General features: G+C 43.7%; 1 protein-coding gene across 3 annotated transcripts in view; it reads left to right on the top strand.

Moving 5' to 3' along the window:
• The window catches only part of RNF123 (ring finger protein 123), a 1,600,675-nt gene that overhangs the window by 325,348 nt on the left and 1,250,318 nt on the right, over window positions 1-25,009 (top strand). For all 3 annotated transcript variants that reach the window (XM_078661207.1, XM_078661208.1, XM_078661206.1), the window contains exons 10-11: window positions 7,062-7,187; window positions 21,784-21,898. In XM_078661207.1, coding sequence (XP_078517333.1) covers window positions 7,062-7,187; window positions 21,784-21,898 — 241 coding nt within the window. The remainder of the gene's footprint in view (window positions 1-7,061; window positions 7,188-21,783; window positions 21,899-25,009) is intronic.

Below are 25,009 nucleotides of genomic sequence, written 5' to 3'. Positions count from 1 at the left end.
TAGCAGAGATAATGGTCAGCAGACAGTGTACGGCAAGGAAAAAGTACATCATCACAATCCCTAAGGCAGATAGCAAACAGCACTTCCAACACAGGCAAGTTCACTTTTGGCAGTATCCAAAAAATGCGATTTTGTCTCCTCCTGACACTGATTCATTTTGTGGTCATCTGTTTGCTCAGTTCCTAAAATGTGGAAGTTAGAATGTTGACTCCTTCTCAGAGCTCAAATTCTGCATCTGTAATGACATTTCCTTTCTATTGACATACTTTTATTTTTTCACATGTGTGTGAGATCTGTGTATTCTTAGTAACTTGTCGCAGTTTCGCAGACTTTATTGAGCAAATCTCCTGTGTGGCCATAGCGCATCATAAATAAGAGTTTTCAAAGCTTGGATCGATATGCACTGTAGATGAGGAGCAATCTTGATCCGGTTTGGGAAAGCATTCACTTATTAATGGAACAGGAAAGTGAATGCTTTTTTTCAATGGTTTATGCTGTTCAGAGGGACTTGTGACTACTGCCTCCTTTCTGTTTCCCTCCCCTCTTAATCCTGTAAGTGCAAGCTCCTAATTCATGCTCCGAAGTTGCTTAGATTGGGGTGAGGACAGAGGAAATGAAAGGAGTGAGTACTGACAAAAGATTCCTATTGAACAAGAACTAACAAAGCAGGCAGCCTGTAAGAACCTAAAAAAGATTGTCCTTCAACCAGCACTTGTGAGAGGAATCACACCGTTGAAACTTGAGATGACCATAGAATGTTCAATAAAGATGCATATTATGATATCGGCAAATGTAGAGTTCACATACACTTGACGGTTCCTCGGTGCTGGGATAACAGAACCAATGCCCACTGCTCACCAAATCAGCCATAGGCTTTTTTGAAAAGCTAGGTTTTTAGGCGTTGTCTAATTCTGCTATATCAGGGGGTCTACCTGATTTCCAATGGGAGGATTATCCAAATACCTGGGGTGAGTATAAAGAAGTTGGAGCCACCCAATCTTTTCTTCTTGAATTGGGGGAATGGTGAGAAGGTTCAGGTGAGCGAATCTTAGGTTGCGGGAGGTAGTGTACTTTTGAATGCGAGCTGAGATGAAATCTGTGCTGCTGCCATTCAGAGATTTAAAAATGATGCAGCCAGTCTTGAATACCGTTCGCTGTTTCACCGGCAGTCAGTGTAGTTGTCTCATCAGTGGGGTGAAATGGCAGCTCCTAGGCTGACAGTAGAAGAGCCTGGCTGCTTGGTTCTGAGCCAATTGCAATCTACGATTGAGTCCTTCAGGTATACCCAGGTAGAGAGAATTTGCATAGTCGATCCTTGAGATGACTAATGCTTTGCCAGCCTGGATAAGAGCTTTGAAAGTAAGACATTTGCCAATCTTTTTGATTTCAGAATGAGATCACAGCATCTACTTGAGGTTTGATTGAACTTTTTGGTTGGGGGGTGTGCCCATACTGGCTGGCAAAAATGGGGGGTTCCACAAGTCATGCCTGCTACAAATGATGAAGATCTCAGTCTTATCAGGGTTTAATTTGAATGGAATGCTATTCATTCAGTCACGGATGAATAGCATCATGTTTTAAAAAGTAGCTTTAAATTCAGGTGAATTATCAATAGCAAACAGTAATTGCATATTGTCTGCGTAATTATAAATTCTAACCTTCATCTTTTCCAAGGAGTACACAAGGGGGCGTATGTACAAATTGAAATGGTGGGGTGAAAGAGATTACCCCTGGGGCACTCCCCAGGTAAGGGGGACTTTGGGTGAGCCGCTGGGGGATAGACAAGCCGACTGGACGTGCTCCTTCAGGAAAAAGGTGACCCACTTGAGCACCGTGTCCCAGTGGCTAGCAACTCCGACACAGTCTATCAGAAGTTTGTGGTTGTCTGTGTAGAAGGCCGCCAAGAGATCTAAGAGCACCAGCTCATGATTGGTTATCAGCCTCTTCCCGCATATCATCTACGACTGAGAGGAGGACCGCTTCCGTGGAGTGGGCTGGCTGAAAGCCTGCTTGATGTGGGTCAAGGAAGTGGGAGTCCTCCAGGAAGGAACATCAGCATCTAGCAACATTTGCTTCCAGAACCTTTGCACGGTGTGGTAGTAAGGATATGGGGTTGTAGTTCTTCAGTACATTTGGGTCCTCACTAGCTTTCTTTAATAGTGGGACTACTATCACCTCCTTGAAGGAACTAGGTACCACACATTTGCTCGGGAACTCATTGGGAAGAGCTAGTGCTGAGCCAGAGAAGCCGGAGAAGAATTCTTTTAGGATCTTTGGGGGACATGTATCATTGGGGGAGTCCGATTTCACTCTAATCAGCAGATCTGTGAGGCGTGGCCTTGCTGATTGGTGGGCAGCTCAGACTTCCCAGCCAAATGGATGTTCGTTCATTCTGGGGGAAAAAAATCCTTACTTCAGCCTCTGTTCAACCCAGCCTAACTGATTAGATCCCTCTAAATGTTAGATTTAAATCTGTTTTATTCAACATATGCAAGGTCAGCTTGCACACAACTTGTAAAACAGCATCCTACTATTTCAACCGTTTATAGAATGGCACTTATTTACTAATCGACAAGCTGTGGGTTATACTCCAAATAACACCTCACAGTATATCAAAGTGGACTAAATACAGGGCAAAAGAAGACAGCAGAGAGACAATGAAGGGAAAAAATGCAAGCATCGCCAACAATCAAGTCATTATCAGCATCCTCAGAATTTGTCGTTTCCACACTGCAGACAACAAAGTGGCCAGCACTGTTTCCCCCACTGTTATATTGTGGCTGCAAACCTTGGAGAGAAGCTGAATCACTTTATTAACCAGTTTTTGTGTTGCCACAATCTAAGGAGCAAGTCTCCATGCATCGCATACATCTTGTCCTCCATTGCCTCAGCAAGAATCTATGCAGCAACTATCCTCATCCTGAGGTGTGAGTCCTAGTACAGATTCTTAGGGTGTTCACACTTGTCATCCATCATGGTGATGCCCTCAATTGTGCTAGACCCAAGGAAAGCATGTCCTACATCGTTGCAGAAGTCTCCTCTGAGGGACATTCCAGACTCTCCTGTGTGGCTATGCATCGCTACAGCTACACTCCATCAGGCCCTCCAATGTTACCTACATGGCCTTGACTGTGTTTTCTGTAGTAACCATCTCCTCAGATTAATCTGAGGATCATATTCATGGAGTACCATCGGGACCTTTCACGTGGTGTATAATCTGCTTCTGATGGATACTTTTCTTGCAGATTCTTCACCACATCAATGTCTTCTCGGCACCAGACTGGATCATAAAAACCTTTTCACCAGCAATAGGTCTCAGCACTGCCAGCCATCCAACCCGGATGTGATGACACCCTGCTGTATGTAGCACAGACCGGCATGCTGGCATCAGTTCCTGTTCTCTCTTGCTTTGGCGCAGGTCCAAAGCTTTTCATCAGTCTTGACCAACCAAAACTTGTTAGCAGATTCAACAGCACCTAGATTAGATGTCCCTTCCTAAAGTCTTCAGGTTTAAAGCCTGCTATAGTATCATTAGGAAATGCCATTGTCTGATCCATTCAACACCTGCATTTAGTGCCTAGGATCTGACCACAAATTCTCGGTCTATGACTGTTGGTCGTTCATGCCCCCTAAGGCTTTTAGGAAGATGGAAGACACAAATTATTCCTGGCAAAGACCTGTAAGGGTACTCAAAAATTATCCCTCTCTCCTGCCTCAGGGAACTCCTCTAACAGGGAGCAATATCCCCATGGTATCTTGCCACAAAAAAGACCCATAGGAAGGAGAATGCAGTAGGAATGAGAATGAAAAAATGGTCTTGCTCTCATGACCTTTTAAAGACTTATTGGTATTGTTCACAGACGTTTGTGTTGTTCCTTCATTAAAGCTGATCATGTTCCTCTAAAAGATTAAACACGAGTTTCCAGGTCCACCCGCTAATCCTTCCCTGGCCAAGGCTTTTCAATAGGTCATTGTGAAACATTTCAGAATGGATCCAATTTCCTCAATAGGAGCCTTTTTCTGTGGGTTTGGAGTTTTTGCGGGTTCAACCCAGAGGCTACTCGATTCTGTACCTTGGCAGGCTCCATTATTGCACCTAAAGATGCCATTGCTCAATACAACACCAACCTTTTCGCTTTTGGCACCTCCCATGACGTTATTACCAGTGCTAACATCTAGGCTATCTTTGCCACCACCTCAGCCATCAAAGTTGACAGATATTATTTGAGTGGTAAGAGATACATTTTGAGCACCCCGTTCGAGTTACTGCCCCTGGCAGTGCCTCTCCATTTATCACAGTTTTACTCAACTGAATGAGATCTTTGGCTCAGACTTTTACACATTAAAAACTTTAAACAGAAATTATGAGTTTATGGATTATGATGACTTGGATGCTGATAACTATTGATCTCCTCCATCGTTACCACACAGATGATGCCTTTGGCCTAGACCTACAAAAATGCTTCTAACCATAACATTTTGCTAGAGATCTACATTACTTATCCCTGTGGGCTTCCTTCAGAGGATGGTTTTGTTTATGAGCTTTGCTACGGAAAGCAGCGGAGTCACCAACTACTGAGGCAAAGTCCAGTGCCTTCATAGAAACCATGTAGCTGTCTTCGGTGGCTCTGAAACCCTTGCTGCTGTTCAGTGAAGGTCTCTTGGGACCTGTTCCTGCTCCTTAGGAGACACCCTTCATTGGGCCCAAGAGTTCATATGAAAATCGCACGGTGCCATCAGCCTGCACCTTCAGATCCCTATGACAAATCCTTCACCAGAGAGTTCAGTAGTTCCAAAGGGAACAAAATGCTTTTCTCTCACTGCTCCTACAGGTTGTGAGTTGTTTGTCCAAAGGACTTAACTTCAGAGGCAGAAAACATTTTGAATTACACAGATTAGCTCTGCATGTTGCCAATGCCGCATTCTGTGTTGGCAGTGTGTCCATGCCTTCTGGCAGCTGGCTAAGATGGCCATAAGTAGTCATCCTGAGCCCTGCTCGAACTTGATGAGTGATGGTTTGTATACCTACAAGCAAATCCTGAAGTACTGCCTGAATTCTGCTGACACAATGGCTCGATTTGTTATCTGACTACAGTCTTTTACAGATATTTCCAAGTGGCAGTGATGAGCATTCCATTAGTTAAAGAATGGTTTGTCAAGGCGAAGGCTGACTTCTCCCTGGAATATTTTAAAAATAGCCACGCCATGGCACACTCACTGGGCTTGGCCTTCCAAGTGAAGCCATTCCTCCATAAGTACTATTGATTTCAGGGCTTCTCAAGGGGGCTGCCCTCGTGATAAATTCCACCTTCCCAGCAGGTCTGACCCCTCCGTAGCTTTACTACTCCTTTTGTGCAGGACTGGACCTAATTGACACCAGCAATATCAGCAGCTCCATCTACACTGGATCTGCCGCATCGAATTCTCTTTGACTCCACCCCCACTCCTCTCACCTCCTCTAGCTTCTGGTATCAGAAAGGTCTTCCACTTCACCACCAACTTGGAGGCCATCATTACGGATTACTAAAGTCTTCATGTTATTTGCTATGGTTATGCTCTTTCTTTCTGCTTTTCACCAACAGACCCCTCATTTGAATGAAAGTGCTCTCTGGCACACAATTTAATACTGCATTTGGAGGTACTGGTCCTACTGAAGTAAGGGGTTGTAGAAGTGGTGTCCATGGAGGAGAGCATCACAGGATTTAAAACTTTTATATCCTTATTCCCTAGTAGGATGGATGGGTCAGGCCTTTGGTGAATGGATCTCTTCGTTTTGACAGGACAAGTTCAAATTGTATCCCTGAGATAGAGGTTGGACCTCAGTGCAGGGAATTGATTTGTGCCTTTGAATAATCAGCATGCTGACTTCCATCTGCCAATGCCCCCGCCCACTGGTATTACCTTTGATTCACTGTGGGGGGAATCTGACATTACCAGCTGCAGTTTAGTGTTTGGCATGTCCTATATGAAAGCTTTTCCCCCTTGGAGGGTTGCAGATGTTTGGTATACCATTTAGATGTTTCTGTATGGACTCTGATCCGATTTCTGCATGTTTTCTGCCTGCTGGGCTGTAGTACCCTATAACAGATGGAAATACTAGGGCCTCTCTTTTGTGCCTAAGACAGTAGTTACTGTAACATTATGGGAGTATTTTAGCTGAGGTGCACATTTCCAACTGTGTTGTCACAGACCTCCATTGTTGAATGTGCCCCTCCAATGTCACTATAGGTCACAGATTAGCACCCCATGTCAACAAGAAGCTCATAACAAATATAGCCAACAACTGCAGTTGTTGGCTATATTTGCTATGAGCTTCTTGATGACATGGGGTGCTAATCTGGGCAAGATGGTGACACAATGCCTTTGGTCTGTATCAGAACTACTGCACATAAAATGTGTTAGTGTTGGGCAGTGCCGCTTCTCTGAAGGTATTTCTATCTTCCATCTTGTGAGCACAATCCCAATCAAACTTTCTTTAATCAGTCTTTATTGAATGGATTTCAACTGTAGTCAAGCCAGAACAGTTCAGTATTAATTTGTCCTACAATGTATGTAGTAAGATTCTACCCTGCTTTTCTTCAATTACTGTAGACAGTGAGTGCCACAGTTTCAGAACTGCTACCCTCATCAGTATATGCAGTACACCCTGTGACTAGTCGAACCTCAAGGTCTCACCCAGTAAACTATGCTAAACCCAAGGACACTTCCTGTTGCTCCACTGCAGGTCCACACCCAATGGTAAAGGGCCTCCGAACAGAGTCAAAGAACACACACCGCTCTGTCTTCTATCATTATGTATGGTCGTTGTGCTTCCTTACCGAATTTTAACTAAAGGGAGACTTGCTTTGCTGTATAATAGAACCAACTAAATTAATATACATCTGAGAAGGATCAAAATTAGGCATACAGTCCAGGCTTTTTCCTATTTCTGTTGTTTACTGTAAGAGTTGAGGGTTGGTGCATTATGTTTATATTGATCTAAGTGTCATATCGGGTTACATAACTACTGTTGCTTGAATCTTGATGTTCCCCATTTCTTTTTATTTTCCCTTTTCTTCTAGAAATGGTGTGTGCTTGGGCACAGCATTCAGTGATATCTCTAGAGGCTTCGGCATGGCATACTTCCCAGCAATCAGCCTGTCCTTCAAGGAATCTGTTGCTTTCAACTTTGGGAGCCGCCCATTCCGATATCCTTTTTTCAAAGCAAGACTGCTAATCAGTAAATTAAGTAGAAGCAGAGATGCAGACTATTGCTAGATGATGGTTGTACGTTAAAATGTTAACCACTGATAGAATCGTCTCCCTCATGCAAAATTGAGGACCAGTGTAATTAAAGGGCCTATGTTTTGATGGCAGTGTTTTTAAAAATATTTTAGTAACTTTTTTCAACATGAACAAGTGTGTTTAAACACTTTTCTACTCAATATAACATTCAAAAGTGTAATCTTTTATCTCAATAGGGCACATCAGACCTCAAATAATCTTAGTGAATCTTTCTACCAGATTTTATGCAACAATACGAATAATACTTCTGCATTCTCCAGCACGGCTTCACATGTATGTAATAGTTCTATATAAATACAAGTTCGAGGCATAGGAGCTGCGGATCACGCACCATGCATAGATCGTCATCTGGTGTTATAGCCCCGATGTTTGCAGTTGTTTTTGTTTTGGTAAAGTCTTTGGAAGTCACGAGATAGGTGACTCCTCCTTTGGACTATAGTGCGCATGGGCATCGGCTCCATCTTCAGATTGTTTTTTTTCCGCCATCAGGCTCGAATGTGTTTCTTGCGCTCCAGTTCGGAACCGTCACCGGTTCCACTTTCGACGCGCAATCCTTCACCCATTTGACGGTATTGTTTTTGATCGCGAACCCCAGTTGTCGCGCATCTCTCCAACTTCGAAGTCCTCCATTCCGATCGTCGACTAGGGCCTTCGGGTTCACCTGGGCCTTGGCATCTGGCTCATGGAAAGGACTCCATTCAAGAAGTGTCCTCAATGTGGGTCGAAGTTTCCCCACACTGATCTGCATGAGGTGTCTAACCTCTGCCTTTCACCGGAGCACAAGGCCAGAGACTGTGCAGCTTGTGCCTCTTTCTGCTCCAAAAAGACCATTCAGGATAGTTGAGCTTGTAGAACAATGGCTCGCTCATCAACATCCATTCCCAATGACATCTTCCAAGAGGGCGTCGACGTACCAGAACAGGAGCGGGTCCAAGAACACAGCACCTCTGAAGTTGAGGACTCAGACGTCGAAGAATTCTCTCCAGCGCAGCGGGTTGTAAGCAAAGACGTCGACCCCGACCCCCTCCATAATCCATTGAAAAAGGCTTCGGTCACACCTTCACCTTTGGGCCCAGGAGCACACCGAGAGACTGCTTCCCATGCCCCGCCCTCTGCAAAGAAGCCTATTAAGCCTTCAGGCGACTCGGGCTCGAGTCAGTCTGCCATCGGTACCGACACCTGGTCACCGGCACCGAAAAAAGAAACGGCCCTCCTCCTCCTTGCCGATCGCTGCCTCCACATCCAAACACTCTACACCGAAACCTACAAGCACCGACCCATTGACTCCGAAAAAACATTTGGAGCCGAGCACAAAGCCGATTCCTAAATGTTCGGATTCACAACCTTCCTCTTACAAGGGCACCTCCTGAGGCTACTCCTCTGACAACCCCGCCATCTCTTACAAGGCTCTCACCCAGTCTACATTCACCAGAGGTTACCAGAGAGGAGGCTACAGAGGCAACAATAACAAAGGTAGAGGCAAGACCAACAATACCCGATCTGCCTCCACCCCTACCCAATGACTTCCCTCTGCTCCCCCCGGACAATTCCACTCCGGTCGGGGGAAGAATACAACAGTTCCTTACTGTCTGGAGCAACATCACCACAGACATGTGGGTGAGACAAATCGTTCAATCAGGTTACTCTCTGGAACTTACCTCTACCTCCCCCAAACATACCACCCAAACAGCGCCCAATGTCGTTAGAACATTTATGACTGCTCAAGCAGGAAGTCATCTCCCTCCTACAAAGGAGTGCAATAGAACCAGTTCCCCTGCACCAACAAAACACAGGAGTTTACTCTCTGTATTTTCTCATACCAAAAAAGGACGTGTCTCTGAGACGGATTATAGACCTCAGACCCCTAAACCTGTACATACACTCAGACCATTTCCACATGGTCACACTTCAGCAGGTCCTTCCTCTTCTTTCACAAGGCAACTTCCTTGCCACTCTAGATCTCAAGGACACCTACTTCCATATTCCCATTCACACATCTCACAGGAAATATCTCGTAGTGGACGGTCAACACTACCAATTCAAAGTACTCCCTTTCGGAGTCACCACAGCACCCCGGGTATTCACCAAGTGCCTGACGGTAGTTGCAGCTCATCTAAGAAGACAACACATTCACGTCCTCCCATATTTGGACGACTGGCTCATAAAAGCCATCACACTCACGCCACTATTCAACTACTCCACGACTTGGGGTTTACAGTAAACCACGCAAAGTCTCATCTACAAACGTCCCAAATACAACAGTACCTAGGTGCCACAAAAGACGCCTCAAAGCGCTTGCTTATCCCAGTCCAGCCAGGATAGCAAGCATGCAAACCCTCATAACCAAATTTCAGTCTCAACACTCTCTTCCAGTTCGAGTGTTCATGCAGCTCATAGGGAAGATGGCCTCTTGCATATTCATAGTGCCTCACGCAAGACTCCAGATGCGTTCTCTCCAAGAGTGCCTAGTACACCAATTGAAGCAAGCTCAAGGCCAGCTAACAGATCTGGTGTTGGTACACGGTCGCATTCATCGCTCTCTGCAGTGATGGAGCACCAAAATCCTTTCCAAAGGGCGACCGTTCCTAGAACCAGTTCCACACATTGTCCTGACAGCGGATGCATCGCTCTCAGGATGGGGAGCTCATCTATTACATCACACCATGCAGGGCAGGGGGACTCTTCAACAGAAGTTACTCCACATCAACCACCTGGAGTTACTAGCCATATTCCTATCCCTAAAGGCATTCCAGAGCAAATATCAGGCAAGGCTGTCCTACTCCGCTCAGACCACATGAGAGCCATGTACTACATACAGAAACAAGGCGGGACACATCCTCTGCAGCTCTCTCAACTAGCACAAAGCATATGGAGATGGGTTATACCTCAGAACATTCTTCTCCTAGCCCAACATGTCCCGGGAGTCCAGAACAACATAGCCGATCTGTTAAGCCGTCAAATGCAACAGATATACGAGTGGGAACTTCATCCGCGAGTTCTTCAACCACTTTTTCAAATGTGGGGCCAACCACACATAGACCTCTTTGCCACACACAAAAACACCAAATGCCCAAACTTCGCCACCAGATATCCACACCCAGTGTCCAAAGGCAATGCGATAGGAATTAATTGGTCAGGCAGATTTGCGTACGCTTTTCCGCCTCTCCCACTCATTCCACTGGTGGTGCGCAAGCTACAGCAACACTCACATGACTCTCATTCTAGTTGCTCCTACTTGGGCCAGACAACCGTGGTACACCACATTACTGGAACTGTCCGTAGTTCCGCAATTCCGTACCAAAAACTGCACCTCTCTCCACGCCTCTTAACCCAGAAACGTGGAGACATCGGACTCGGCTCAGCTCAACCTTGCGATCTGGCTCCTGAGATCTTAGAATTCGGTTACCTTAACCTTCCCCCTGACTGTATGAACGTTATTAAGGAGGCTATACATCCCAACACTAGAGCCTGCTATGCAGCCAAATGGAAAAGATTCATCATATATTGTCATAACAACACCATCAATCCCCTAAATGTGTCTATCCAACACATCATAGGTTACCTACTACATCTCCAAAGGTGCAACTTAGCCTATTCATCTATTAGGTTGCACCTCGTGGCCATAGCAGCCTATTTGCAAAACTGGCAACACTTATCACTTTTCAGAGTCCCTGCCATCAAAGCATTTATGGAAGGCCGCAAAAGAATAATTCCTCCCAGAGTACCACCCTCATCTGTGTGGAATTTAAACATAGTTCTCACAAGACTAATGGGTCCTCCCTTTGAACCTCTACATAAATGTGAGCTACAGTTTTTAACTTGGAAGGTTGCTTTCCTAGTGGCCATCACTTCTCTTAGAAGAGTTAGTGAGCTACAAGCACTAACTATTCAGGAACCTTTCTTACAAATGCATCATAATAAGGTTGTTCTCCGAACTAATCCTAAATTCCTCCTTAAAGTTATTTCTCCTTTCCACCTCAATCAGTCTGTGGAGTTTCCAGTGTTCTTCTCGCAACCACAAACAGTCGCAGAAAGAGCTCTTCATACTTTAGGTGTTAAAAGAGCATTACTTTATTACATTGAGAGAACACAACCTTTTCGTAAGACCAAACACATTTTTGTATCTTTCTTACTACCATATAAAGGCAACCCCATATCAAAATCTGGGATAGCAAGGTGGATTGTTAAATGTATAGAAATATGCTATCACAAAGTGAAACGTACCTTATCAGTTCCTCCAAAAGCCCACTCTACAAGGAAGATAGGGGCTTCAATGGCTTTTTTAGGGAACATTTCCTTAGATGACATCTGCAAAGCAGCTACATGGTCTACACTGCACACATTCACAAAACACTATTGTGTAGATGTGCAAACAAAACAACAAGCTACTGTGGGTCTTGCTGTACTCAAAACACTATTTCAAATTACTGCAACGGATACTGGTGGTCGCCGCTAGGGGGTGGGTACTGCTATACAATCTATGCATAGTGTGTGATCTGCAGCTCAGATGCCTTGAACGGAAAATGCTACTTACCAGTATGGATCTGTTCTTGGCATGTAGAGCTGCAGATAGTTTAAACAAAATAGAATCCACTCAGAAAGTGGTAGTGATCCCTAAAGTGATGGGGAGCACACAGTGTTGTTTAAATGCCCCTCACACACCAATAGGCCCCTTGGTGTCATGCTTCATCATCGGGGCCTTCGCACCCCTCTACGGGATGCGGCGTGCTACGACTCACGGATACGTAGGAGCACTTGATAGTGAACTATGTGTAGGTGTGTGTTTTGGGGAAGAAGTGTGAGTAGTGAGGTGAGGTGAAAAAGTGGAGGTTTAAAAAATACCTGGCTCATAGGAAAAAATTATTTATTATGTCCTCAGCTGGTATTGTTAAAAAGTGCAAGGTGAGGTTGACAGATATACGTATTAGGGTATATCAACCTTTAAAAACGTCGACATGTTTCGGAGTACAACGACTCCTTCAGGACGAGGATATGCACGTTATCCTCACCTTACTCACATGGATGTAGAATGTTAAAGTGTATTCTACCAAAAGTACAAACTAGGTGAAATGTACCTATCAATGTTAATAGTGGATAAGCTCTGTTGCGCCCAATTGGCGTTTAGAAGAACTTATAGTTCAAGGTTCTCTGACCTCATGAGCCTAAGCGTGGTATTGGGGGATTCCTTCCTCACTGCTCAGTAAAGGAACGGTTACTGCACGGTCTAATGGACTGCCTTCCCCTCAACGCTGCTCCGACGAAGTTGCAGATCCACACACGCCTCCCCGGCTACCTTTATCTGTTCCAGTATTATCGTATTTACTTACAGCATACATGGACATATTTTCTGTTTCTTACAAAACTCCCTCATTTCCCTGCTGGCATAAAAACAATGTGAAGATGGAGCCGATGCCCATGCGCACTATGGTCCAAAGGAGGAGTCACCTATCTTGCGACTTCCAAAGACTTTACCAAAACAAAAACAACTGCAAACATCCGGGCCCAACACCAGATGGCGATCTAAGCATAGTGTGTGGATCTGAAGATGCATACTGGTAAGTAGCATTTTCCTTCCCGCTGCAAATGACAGTGCCAGTCCCACATGACTCAGCAATAGAAATTGAGGTGTCCATCTGCTACCCTTTACCTGTCTGCATCCCAACCTATCACCAATGAAAGCAGTGAGGGAAAAACCACTACTGTGTTACCATTTTGTTACCTAACACATAACTGCGTTCATAGACAAGTGGAGCTATCCTTTTCAGCCAATTGTTTGAGGAACCCATCCAATTCTAATATACAGAGCCGCTCCCCCTCTCTAACCGTGTTGCCGACTTAATGCCTTTCCTTCAGCTTCTGCCCATTTAGAAGCCAATAGGGGAGCAAGGTTAACAAATGTACCTGCCATTTTATTTCATTTCAATCTCCTATTGAAAATCGATATACATGTGTTGGGACTCATTTGACTGTGCTGCCTATCAACCATTCTTGCGCACAATTACCTCAGTCCAGTACAAATATATAGTAGTGGTACAATCAAAAGATATGTAAGAAGTTGGCATTTTAATATTCACCAAGAATACATACACATTTCAGATTTTTAACTCTGAGCCTTTAAGCATATTTGATATATTTTGTTCTGAAAAACTTTATCCAACATGGGCACCTTGGGTCTTGTAGTTCGAATAGCGGACCGGCAGCTTAAACTAGGGATTGTACCAAAAGGTAACCTTTTGCAAAGTGCTTTAAAGTTCAAATTAAAGGTGTTTTTGCTTCAAGTTTTTAATTAAACATCTAAACTTATATTGCAAGTGACGATAATTTATATTGCCTTGTCCAAAAAGTGAAGACTGGGCCTTCTACAAGGTGATAGAGGAAACTAAAGACTGGAAAGGGACTTCTATGTGAGGAGGAGCCTTCCATATATCCATTTCTCTCTCATTATACATGTTATGCCAAGATCACCAAAACTTCCAGAATGTTTAAACCCATAATAAAGAAATCCCTTTCGGCACTATGGACCAAACTGTGAGGTTCTTTTGCTGAAAAAACGAATTTGGACTCTGCCATTTAGCGGTCTTCTTCATTGTTTTGCTTTGTTTTTATTTTATTTACCTTATTTGGGATTGGATCTCTGTGATGAATAGAATTTGCTTTTCTACTCTGTACACATGTATTGCATGTGCCAGCTCTAGTAAGTAATGAAATACCAATTTCTTCTAAGGTAATGCTTGATACTTCTGTTGTTCTACATTCAGATATGTCAGAATCCTACACCTTGGAGAAACCTTAGACTCGTATTAAAGAAACTGCCTATTAGTAGTATGAGCAGAACCACATTTGTCTTTTTTCGGAAAAATCTAACCTAAACTCTCCGGACTGCATAAGATATTTGCGACCTATTTTATTCATCTTCCATCCTCCAACACGTGCATTTTTTCCTGTCGGCTGCAACCAATTTATGGGCTCATCTGAGACAGCTAAACATAGTAGAACCTTCAACCTTTTTCTTGCGTGTGTATATTTTTGACGTGTGATAGTTGAAAGTAATGATTAATCTCCATTTTTGTTTTCCATTTTGGTTCTCCATTTTGTTTGTTGTCTTTATTACCTCCCTTGTCAAGTTCACCATGAGTGACAGCTGTAAGACAGTGTCAGAAATGGTTGTAGTGCGTTTCCTGCCTGTTTATTGACAATTAAAACTTTTGGTGCCTTTTTATGACACTGGTGGTAAAACGGGTTTATCGACTCCTCGGCTCCAAAGGTAGGAAGTAATGAATAATAAACAGCAAAACTCGGATATTAGTCCTGTGCCAGAAGCTTTGCTTCTTTCAAGTGACATTGCTAGGTTGGTCCAGCAATCTTTGCTCGAAGTCACCCACACAAGATGGCTTGCTTTTTTTCCATTTCATGCCGTGAGGCAGCTCACCTAAACACGTGCTTCTGAAGTATGTTGCCTTGATGCTTAGTTGAGTCTGAACAAATTTCTTCCTGAATGTACGATCAGCATCCTGGCTGATAAAATTTGGTGAGCAGTAACTTTACCTATTTTTCCAATTCACCTTGAACTTTACCTCCCAGTCATATGATTATAAGGAGAGGCATGTGAGGCATCTGAAAAGTGGCAAGTGGAGCATCTGAGAAGAGGCTCAGAAATGCTGTGTTCAATATTCCCATGCTTCGGTGGCTAGAAAAAAGTAAAAAGTAATACATCTTTCTACCTCCTCAATAATCTACACCTGGTGAGTGACATCTCGATGTGCATGCAACTTATTTTAAGTCACTACGAAACTCCTAAATCCTGTTTTCTCGAAAGAGATCATCTTATCTTAAATGGTAAGAGAAGAGAGCGGTGTTTCACAGCATGCTCTCATGGGTAATTTGTTAATTAATGATTGGCTCCATTAACAAGCATGGCCCATCGGTTACGTCCCATATTCCAACTAGAGCCTTTCATACTGTTAATGGCATTAGCAACTTGAGACTGTAGAGTTTCTGCTAGAAGGCCAGTGCTATTCCGTTTTCCCAGAATGCCAAAATATTTGGCATATTTATCCTTTATAGATGTTTTACTGGGTCTCACATGAGTTTATATTCAAACTAATACGCCCAGCTTCATTAAGCTATTGCTGAAGATTGTTTTTAGGTTGCTTATTAGGATCTATTGTTTACCAAACAAATCAAACAAAGGCAATTTTGCCTGCCTGTTTCTACCATTGGTTGGCTTCATTGTCAGTCTAATTATTTTCCTTTTTCATTGGTGAGCATGTGTCCGAGCCTGGCGTCTTCACTTAATCCCTGTGCGTTTGTATTCCCTGTAGCATTGGCTTTGGTACTTTTTTTTTATACTTTTACTTGCAAGACAACTTGAAACCATCAAAGTTGAAGCTCACGCTTAAACCCAAGCAACTGACATTGTTATGTTATGTTATTATGACTTCTATAGCACACAATTACCCAGAGGTGTCTTGGCGCTGGATAAAAAACAACCCAGCAAAGCTGTCGCTTCCTAATTCTGAAATAGCCACGTCTTTACATTTGTCCTAAAAGCGATCAGGGACTTAGAGGCTCTCAGTTCCTTTAGTAGAGTGTTCCAAATTTTAGCTGTGTCGTATGCTATGCTTCGGCCACCCCAGCTCGATGTTCGAATCCTAGGAACTACCATCAACCCATCATTGGAAGACCTCAGTTGTCTGCCCGGGTTGTACCATGAATATAGGCTTTTCAGAGAAGCAGGTCTAACGTTATTCGGGGCTTTGTAGGCTAAGCAAAGAGCTTTGAACCTAATGCGTTTTATCAATGGCAACCAGTGAAGTTTTCTGATTTCTTACTTAACTGATGCGTATTTTTGAAGGTTCAATAAGAGCCTGGCAGCCACATTATGCGCCATCTGAAGCTTTTTTAAATGCTGTTTCTGTAATTCGAAAAAAAGAACATGGCAGTAGTCCTGTTTCGATAACACCAAGGTAATAACCACTGTTCTCCTGGATTCAGGGGGAATATATGGGGGAACCTTCTTTACCTTTTTTATCAAGTAGAAAAAGGCTGAGATAGTAGCATTCGTTTGTTGGGTGAAGGTGAGTTTACGGTCTATCAGAACCCCTAGGTTTTTGGCTTTTTCTACTGGTTTTGGTGCTTCTCCAATTTCAGCCACCCACCAGTGAGCGTCCCAGCCCGGCTGGAGGTTACCAAAGATTACCACTTTGGTTTTATCCAAATTCAACTTGAGGCAATGACTTCCCATCCAGCCACTGATTTCCCACATGCATTTTTTACACTGGATTGCTGGGGAAGGGAAATTTTTATGAGCCGCAATCACGATCTGGGTATCGTCAGTGTATGATGTTAAATTGAAACCAAGTTTCTGACTAATGGAGCCAGTTCCGATTCATATATATTAACTAAGGAATGGCTCAGCGAGGAGCCTTGAGAGACCCCACATGGGAGCACATAAGGAGTTGATTTTAACCAAGCTTTGTGGCATACGACCAATTTCTGATACCTATAATCTGTAAGAAACTTCTAGCCACAGATTCCTTACCTTAGAAGTATTCCAAGGCGTCAGACTGGATCTGTACATTTTTCATGAGCGGTGCTCATGTGCACTGGTGGGTGGCATCGTCAGGCTCAGCCTGGCGTCCTCCGTGCCAAAAGTGACGTGCGCTGTTCCTAAAGAGGCACCACTCCAGAGAGCTGACGTCATTTCTTTTCTTTCTGTGCTAGTCATCGCAGTTCCGGAGAGAGCTACCCCGTCAGTTACTTTTTGACTGAGCTTTTTTTGAGGTTTTGTCTGTATTTTAAGAGCTTTGCTTCTGGTGTGGCAGGATTGACATCTAGGAAGGCCAGCTTCTAGCCCTAGTGTGCCTGTCACCGATAAATGTCAGTGACTGACCTGCATCTTGTTTGCCTCTGGTACCTAGAGCGCGACTATGATGTGAAGACCTGTGTTGATTGTCTCGTTCTGAATCCAAAGGCCTTGAGGGAGCGATCCCTTAAACTGGTAGCTCAATGTGCGATGCCACAACAGTCTCGATCGCGGTCGACAGACAGGTCAAAGGATCGGTCATGGAGCTCGAAATCTTCATCGCACTGAGTCATCAGGCCACTTGGGTAAGCCTCACCGCCCTTACATATGTCCTGCTTGGGACCTAGTCCAAGCCCAGCAGACAGGATGCTGTGAACAGGACGAAAGCCCAACACCACTGCCTCGCCCCAGGGAACCCCCACTTTCCTCACACAAAACCCTACCCCCGGGAGGTTGGTGCTCCAAGCCTTTACCTCCCAAGTAAATCCTGGCGCAGTTCCTACCCCTCCGCCAGATAGGGAATCCAAGAAGCTGCACACTATAGGGAAGAAGATGCTTCCTTCCACCAGCATGGCACTGTGGTCCGTGAACACTGCATGCCCTTTGGGTAATTACTCCCATGCTCTATGGAATTTGATATTTGTTTGCGCAGGAGCTGCCCATGGTTCCGTACGAGGCCTGGACCATACTCTCCCAGGCTGTTGGTTGCTGACTGGAGATGCAGCTAAGTTCATGATTGGGTGTGGACTCGATACTTCCCACTCGCTGGACAGATTAGTTTTCTCAACAGTGGTCTTAAGTTGGCACCACGCCTGGATAAGCACAACTGACTTTTCAGAGGATGTCCACGCATAGTTTACGGACATGCTTTTTGATGGCTCTCATCTCTTCGGAGACGAGGGGAATTGAGCTCTGGAGAGCCTCAAGGACAACAGGGTTACAACCAGGTCCTTGAGCCTTTCCATGGCCCCTGGCTACCCCCAATACACCTTTCTCTGCTTTTGTGGCCAGCAAAGGGGTATCCAGCCACCTCTATACCCTCCCACCCTCCACAGTACACAGGTTTTCCAGCCTCTGGGTGGCTGAAGATGCAGTACCCACAGACCCAGTGGGTCAGGCAGCCAGATGTCGGGCCAGTCCACCGCTTCCAGCAGCCGCAGCCTCCAAATCCTTTTAATTTGCCCTCTTACCATCATGGGCAACCAGTAGAAGGCAGGATACTCCATAACCCATGCCCATTGGATGTCTATAACATCAGACCAATGGTTTTTCCAAAATGTCCAGAGGGGATACTCCCTCCCATTTGTGACTACCCCTCCACCGATGCCACTTGCTCCTTACCTCAAGACAGTCTTTCTGGTGGCGATAACATCTGCCTAGAGGGTCAGTGAGCTTCAGGCTTTGTCATCCAAGTCTCCATACTTAAAACTTTACCCAGACAAGCTGGTTCTACGAACTAGGGCTTAATTTCTGCCAAACGTTGTCACTCCCGTTCATGTAGGCCAGTCCATCACCCTGCCTACTTGTTTATGCTCTGCCACATCCCTCTAAAAAAGAGGAGCGTCTGCACCTACTGGACCCAAAATGAGCGTGGTCATGCTACCTTGAGTGAACAAGAGAGTTCCAGGTGGACAACCAACTCTTGATGGGGTGTGTCGGAGTGAAGAAGGGAAAAGGCTGTGCAGAAGCAGACCATCTCCAGATGGAGTGTACTCTACTTTTTCAATCTGCTAAGCACTGGCCAAGAACCAATCTCCTGAGGGCCTGCATGCTCATTCCACCAGAGCCAAGGCTGTAACCACTGTGTTAGCACTTGGAGTCCTGGTCCGGGATATCTGTCAGGCAGGAACGTGGGCCTCTCTGCATATGTTCACCAAGCACTAATGCCTGGACAGTCAGGTCAGTCGGGATGGGTACTTTGCTTGTTTGGTCGTGCTGGACTTATTATTGTGAAATTGTTTCACAGACCCACCTCGTGGGAGTTATTGCTCGGGTATCTATTCTAAGGTAAGGTATCTGTGACTAGAAGTCTATCAGCTAAACAAGTCACTTACCTTCGGTAACAACTTATCTGGCAGAGATTCTATCTAGCTGCAGACTCCTTACCAACCCTCCTATCCTTCCCGCTCTGCAAACATATTTCTAGGGACAGGGCTTTCCCCTTTCAATCCCTTAGTTTTCCACACCTGTACTTAATGGCTACGCGCTCCTGGCGTGAACATTTGTGAAAAGAAAATGTCAGCACGCTGGGGTGGCACCTATATAGACACTGCACGTGTCAACTCCATCAATGCCACATGGAGCCGAACGATGCCACCTATTGGCGTACAGGGGTACTGCTCACAAAAAAAATCCGAATTCAATCCGACACCGGGGGATAATTCTAAGGTAAAGAATCTGGAGCTAGATAGTCTCTATCAGATAAGGTTTCACTGAAAGTAAGTGATTTGTACTTTTGGCTGCCAGTGGCTTTTATGGATGATGAAACTGTATATATACTCCCTTCTTTCAAGCCCGTTGACAAACAGCATTTGTTTTTATGAATTAATGTTTGCTGCTGTGTCAAATGCAGCTATTTGTTGGTTACCTCTTTTTTTAAAATTTTGAGAATGTTTGACTCATCAAACATGCAGTGATTTCATAAGGTTTATTTTTCACCTTTACCTCTATCCACTTCTAAACACTAAAAATCACCCTTACCTCCTGTTCCCCTACCCATCCCAAACACTAAAATCAGCCACATCTCCAGTTAACTCTACCCACCCCTGATCCCTCAAGCCACCTGCTTCCCTTTATCTCTTCCCAACCCTGAATCCTCAAGTCACCCTCTTCTTCCTTTACCTCTACCCACCTCTGAACCTCCAAGTCACACTCGGCTCCCTTTACTCCTACCCACCTCTGAACCTCAAGGCAGCCTCATCTCCCTTTACCTCTACATACCCCTCAGCCCTCAAATCACCATCACCCTCTTTTACTCTACCCATCTGAGCTCTCACCTCCATTTACCTCTACCCACCTCTAAACCCTCAAGTCTCTCTTCCCTCCTTATACGCTACCCACCCCTGCATCCTCATGTCTCAATCAACTCGCTTTCCCGCTTCCCATCCCCAAACCAAACCATAAAATCTTTTTTATTAAATAAAATAAACAATATATACCTGTTTAGTAAAGTACTGCCTATTAAAGGTACAAATGCTTACCTGCGTGGTTAAGGTCCTAAATGGTAAATGCTGTTTCCCAATAGGCAGGGCACTTCCTGCCCCTTCCTTAAACACACTCCTGCCTTCACCCCAGCACCCCTAAATGTTTTGGGGGCATTGTCTGTTGTTTTCTGTCCTTCAGTATGTTTGGCAGGCTCCTTTACGTCTTTGTCAGTTTGACCCCTCGTTTGCATCTCCCCCCTCACACCCTATACCTTAGGTCTTGCCTGAGACTGCGCATGCACTGTTGCTTGCTAGACATTTTGTTTACTTATATGGGGCTTAGAGCCTCCCTGTTGGCCTGTTCTCCAGCGCTAGCTGCTCATGGCACTTAATATTTGGTGGTGGTGGTGGTGGTGGGGGGGGGGGGGAGGAATTTATTGCAATGTCCTATTTCATATTCTTTGAATTCTCCCCCCTAAACCAGGGGAAGGGAAAAACAATGTTTATCCTGGGTTAGGAAGCTATTACAAAACTCACTGTGGTTTTAAAAACATAGTCTCCGGAATAATATGCTGCCAGTGCTTTTCCAACTGCATGCTTGTTTGCCCCCCTAACGCACTATGTTCTACAGATAGTTAGAATGAATGTATCGTAAAAGGAATGTCAGAGTGAGTTATGGTTTAAATGTACAACTGATGGTTTGGAATTCACTCCACCTGATGTATTTCTGTACTGTGAGACTATTTTTTTTGTTTTGTAAGTTGTTGACATGTAGTGTAAACTTGACTTTTATCGAGAGAGATTTTGTGTGTGTGTCATACAAAGGGATAATTGTTTATTATTGAAGAAATTTGAGGGGTTCTTGTGGCATGATTTAATAAAAAAAAAAAAAACATTTGAAGGCCTCCGTGTTTGCAAGTGTCACTGTCGGACTGCAGATCGCTTTCTCAATATGCACATTTTTATGTAAACGTTTACATAATTTTAACTCTTAGTGTGGTATTGTTAGATATATTTTTACAAGTAGGGAAGGTTTTTTCCAGAGTATTAAGTTGAATACCGAATTAGGTCAGTAGTACAAAGAGTAGAACAAGGTTTCGTTAGTTTTGGGAGTTGTTTTTTATATTTCTTTTATTAAAACTATTTGTGTAATCCTTTGTCAGGAGAAAAACATTAGACAATTAGTTTTGCAGTGTCTGAACAATAATATGGTCAAAGGATGCTATCAGTTCTGCAGACTGATGCAGCTGGGGACTCTGTAGTGCTAGCTGATAGTTTACTAGTAATTTAAGTTACTAAGTTCAGTTTGGTTGTGTGTCTTTAGCTGTTACTAAGCATAAAGACTATACAAGAATAAAATGCTTCAGCTAAAAAAAAGAGGATACGTTTCTATATTGCTTAGTGATTTGGGCACCTCAAGTTAACTTCCAGAAAGCATTAGAAAATCATTAGGTGCCATAGCAAAAGTTTGAATTGCATGTCAAAGCTATTTTAAGGAATGTTTTGTTGAAATACAGGAATTTGCCTGGTTTCTCCTTAATGACCCAGTACCTATCCCGTGGAAGGATATCGCCCACTGCAGGATCCTCCAAGTGCTGATCTGCGGAAGGCCCGCACCTTGCTAGAATATGTAAAAAACATAATTCACACAGGGATAGATGTGCAGGTATGTTTGATATGGATTCCCCTAATTTATTTTCCCATATTCTCACCAAACCTTTTTGCTTTATTCACTTTTTTCATTTCTTCTGCACCGCAACATAAATTCATAGAGGATGAGTGAACAACGGTACAGTATTAAATGTGGTTGTTTTGTATCAAAGTAGGAACTAAATAATGGTGCTATCTATATGGTCCTGTTGTAACAAAACTTGTCAATTAGAGGGCAATTCAGATTGTGTAAAACCACAAAGAAGAAAAAAAGCTTTGTTAGTTACTTGGAACCACACGTCATGTGGGACAAATACATCTGTACAGTAGTTTTGTGCACATCCAAGAATCGCTAAGTATTTTGTGGTTTAAATCTTTTGATTATTATATATGTAACCTTTATTTATAATAATGCGGATGACATGGTGGGATATGTACGTGATCCTGCCCAACATCTCAACCCGCTAATTCGTGAATATATAAAATTTGGACAACACTCCGGCCTCAAAATCAACTGGTCCAAGTCTCAAATTATCCCACTCACTGACAGTACTGCTTCGTTTACTATGGACTACCCGCTGGAGTGGCGAGAGGAACCCACAAGATATTTGGGCGTATGGTTCCACAGAGACCCAGAAGTAGTCATACGCACCAATTATGGCAAAGTAATTAGTACCATGGAAGACCAAATTAAAGGGTGGAACCAGCTGCCGTTATCACTGGCGGATAGGATAGCTATAGTGAAAATGGTGCTTCTCCCCAAATTCCTTTATTTATTTAATAACGTCCCCATCAAGCCCCAAATGGAAGTTTTTCGCAACATTAAAAAATTGACCCTGAATCTCATATGGGCGGGAAAACAAGCCAGACTAGATATACAGACACTAACTCTGCCGTATGCCCAGGGGGGGTTTAAAGTGCCGGATTTCCTGCTCTACTATTTAAGCGCGCAAGCGCAATTCGCTCACTATTGGTACCATGAAATACCATTCATGACACATGTGGCCATAGAAGAAGGAGATGCACTCCCTATACCACTGCAAGCCATCCTGCCCCACAAGAGACCCCCACTGCATGCCCGTGACATCAACACGATAGACACCACTAATGAAGCCTGGTATCTAATAGGTAAAAAGGCGAACAAGCTTCCACTGTATGCGCCTGCACTTCCTCTGCAACACCATCCTGCGCTATCTGTTACACAAGAAAAAGTGGGCATGGACCTCCTCAGGCAAGCAGGTATAGACAAAATGGGTGACCTGTATCGGGAGGGACAATTTAGGACACTAGACACTCTGACATATATTAGCAATCCAACGCCACTTTTTACTTTTACATATTACCGGCTCCAAAGGGCGATCAGGGAACTATATCCCTTGTACCCTGAAGAACCACAGCAATTGTCCTCCTTGCAATTTCTATTAACGACTCCCACAGCACGGAACATGGTATCTAAACTCTACAATAGAGTGCAGGGGGATATTGAAGGTAATACATACAAAGCAATGACGAGGTGGAACGTAGAACGGACTTCCCCGCTAACACCAGAGGAATGGACTACTACGTGCTCCTTAACTAGTCTCTTAACACCCAACAGTAACCTACGAATAATTCATTATAAATATCTGCACCACATGTATTACACGCCTCGGCGCCTCTATAAATATGGCCTTCGTGGCGATTCGCTATGTAAGAGATGCCATGCTGACGACGCTGGATTTCTCCATCTCGCGTGGTATTGTCCCCTGTGCCCAACTACTGGACAACAGTGATTCAAATGCTGAGTGTTATGCTTGATACCCCGCTTGAATATACTATACGCACATGTTTGCTAGGGCTGGTGCCTACATTACGAGCACGGAAACGCAAATTGTGTGTCATAGCGCTTTTAATGGCTAAACGCAGAGGGTCCATAAGTTGGAATGGAACTGGCTCTCCGAGCACGAAACATTGGATTACGGACCTCACTTATTGTAAGGACACTCTGTTAACATATGAGGAGGAGCTTCCAGCTAGGTCGAGACCAAAGGACTATTGGTTGTATCTTGTGGACTACCTGAAATCACATCAGCTAGATTAACAGGCATGTATTAGATTCTAGGCCTGTACTCCATGAAGGTTGTGTAATATTGACGCTTACTGCCGGGAGGATGAATGTTGATGTGCAAGGGTCGTGTTTTTTTTTGTTTTGGTTTACTTGTTTGTTAATAGCAGAAAAAAAAGTAAAATGTGATGCCAATTTCTAAACTGACTGAAATCAAAGCTTGCTCGGTATGCTACCATAACACAGGAATCAGACGCCATGAACATATATTGCCGCCCGTCCCCCGGGATGTGGGCTGAATGGCTGTGTGAATTACTACACGACTGCTATCGTTTGACTTTTGATTCCTTACAAGATGTACTGTAAAGAGCTGAATGACTGCATCACAATAAATAAAAAAAAATTAAAAAAAATGTATTTATAATAATGTTTACACTCAATCCACCAACATGTGTTCACGGTTAGCTTTTATATGCATATACAATTGTAATACATTTCACAATCTAACCAATAAAAGTTAAAATGGGTTTGTACTAAATCTATGAAATTATATAAAAAGCTATAAAGATAACACTGTGAACCTTTTGCAGATTACATAGAAAATGCATTGAGGTTTTTACATGGTGTAATAATTTTTATTAAAATACCTTGTTTTATATACCTCTTAATACATATAAAGGTTTACAAAAAACGCACAGATAAAGCATGCAGTTGATTCTATACACCTTTTCCCCATTGTCTGTACCTGATGGCACCTGACTCCTACATACATTGTTAACTGTAGACCACAAGATTTAAAAATAAGAAAATGTTATGCAAGTGAGTCCTCCAAAGGCATTTTCTCTCAATAAATGCAGTCTTTTACTTTCACTCAATACTGTATACTATGTACGAGATTGACTTATTATTTTTCATTAAAGTTAGAATTTCATAACTTTTTTCCCCTGCTAGTATTCAAACCACAATATCTAGGCTGGCTCAGGGAATGTATAAGGAGTAGATCCTATCAACCCCGTTTGTCATCAGCTGGAAAGTGGTAGTTTGAAGGCTGTCCTTTGGTCTGCCACCCGTTCCTGCAGACCT

This window comes from Lissotriton helveticus, chromosome 9 (assembly GCF_964261635.1).
Source record: "Lissotriton helveticus chromosome 9, aLisHel1.1, whole genome shotgun sequence".
Classification (NCBI taxonomy): Eukaryota; Metazoa; Chordata; class Amphibia; order Caudata; family Salamandridae; genus Lissotriton; species Lissotriton helveticus.
This window is presented reverse-complemented; position numbering and strand designations above follow the sequence as displayed.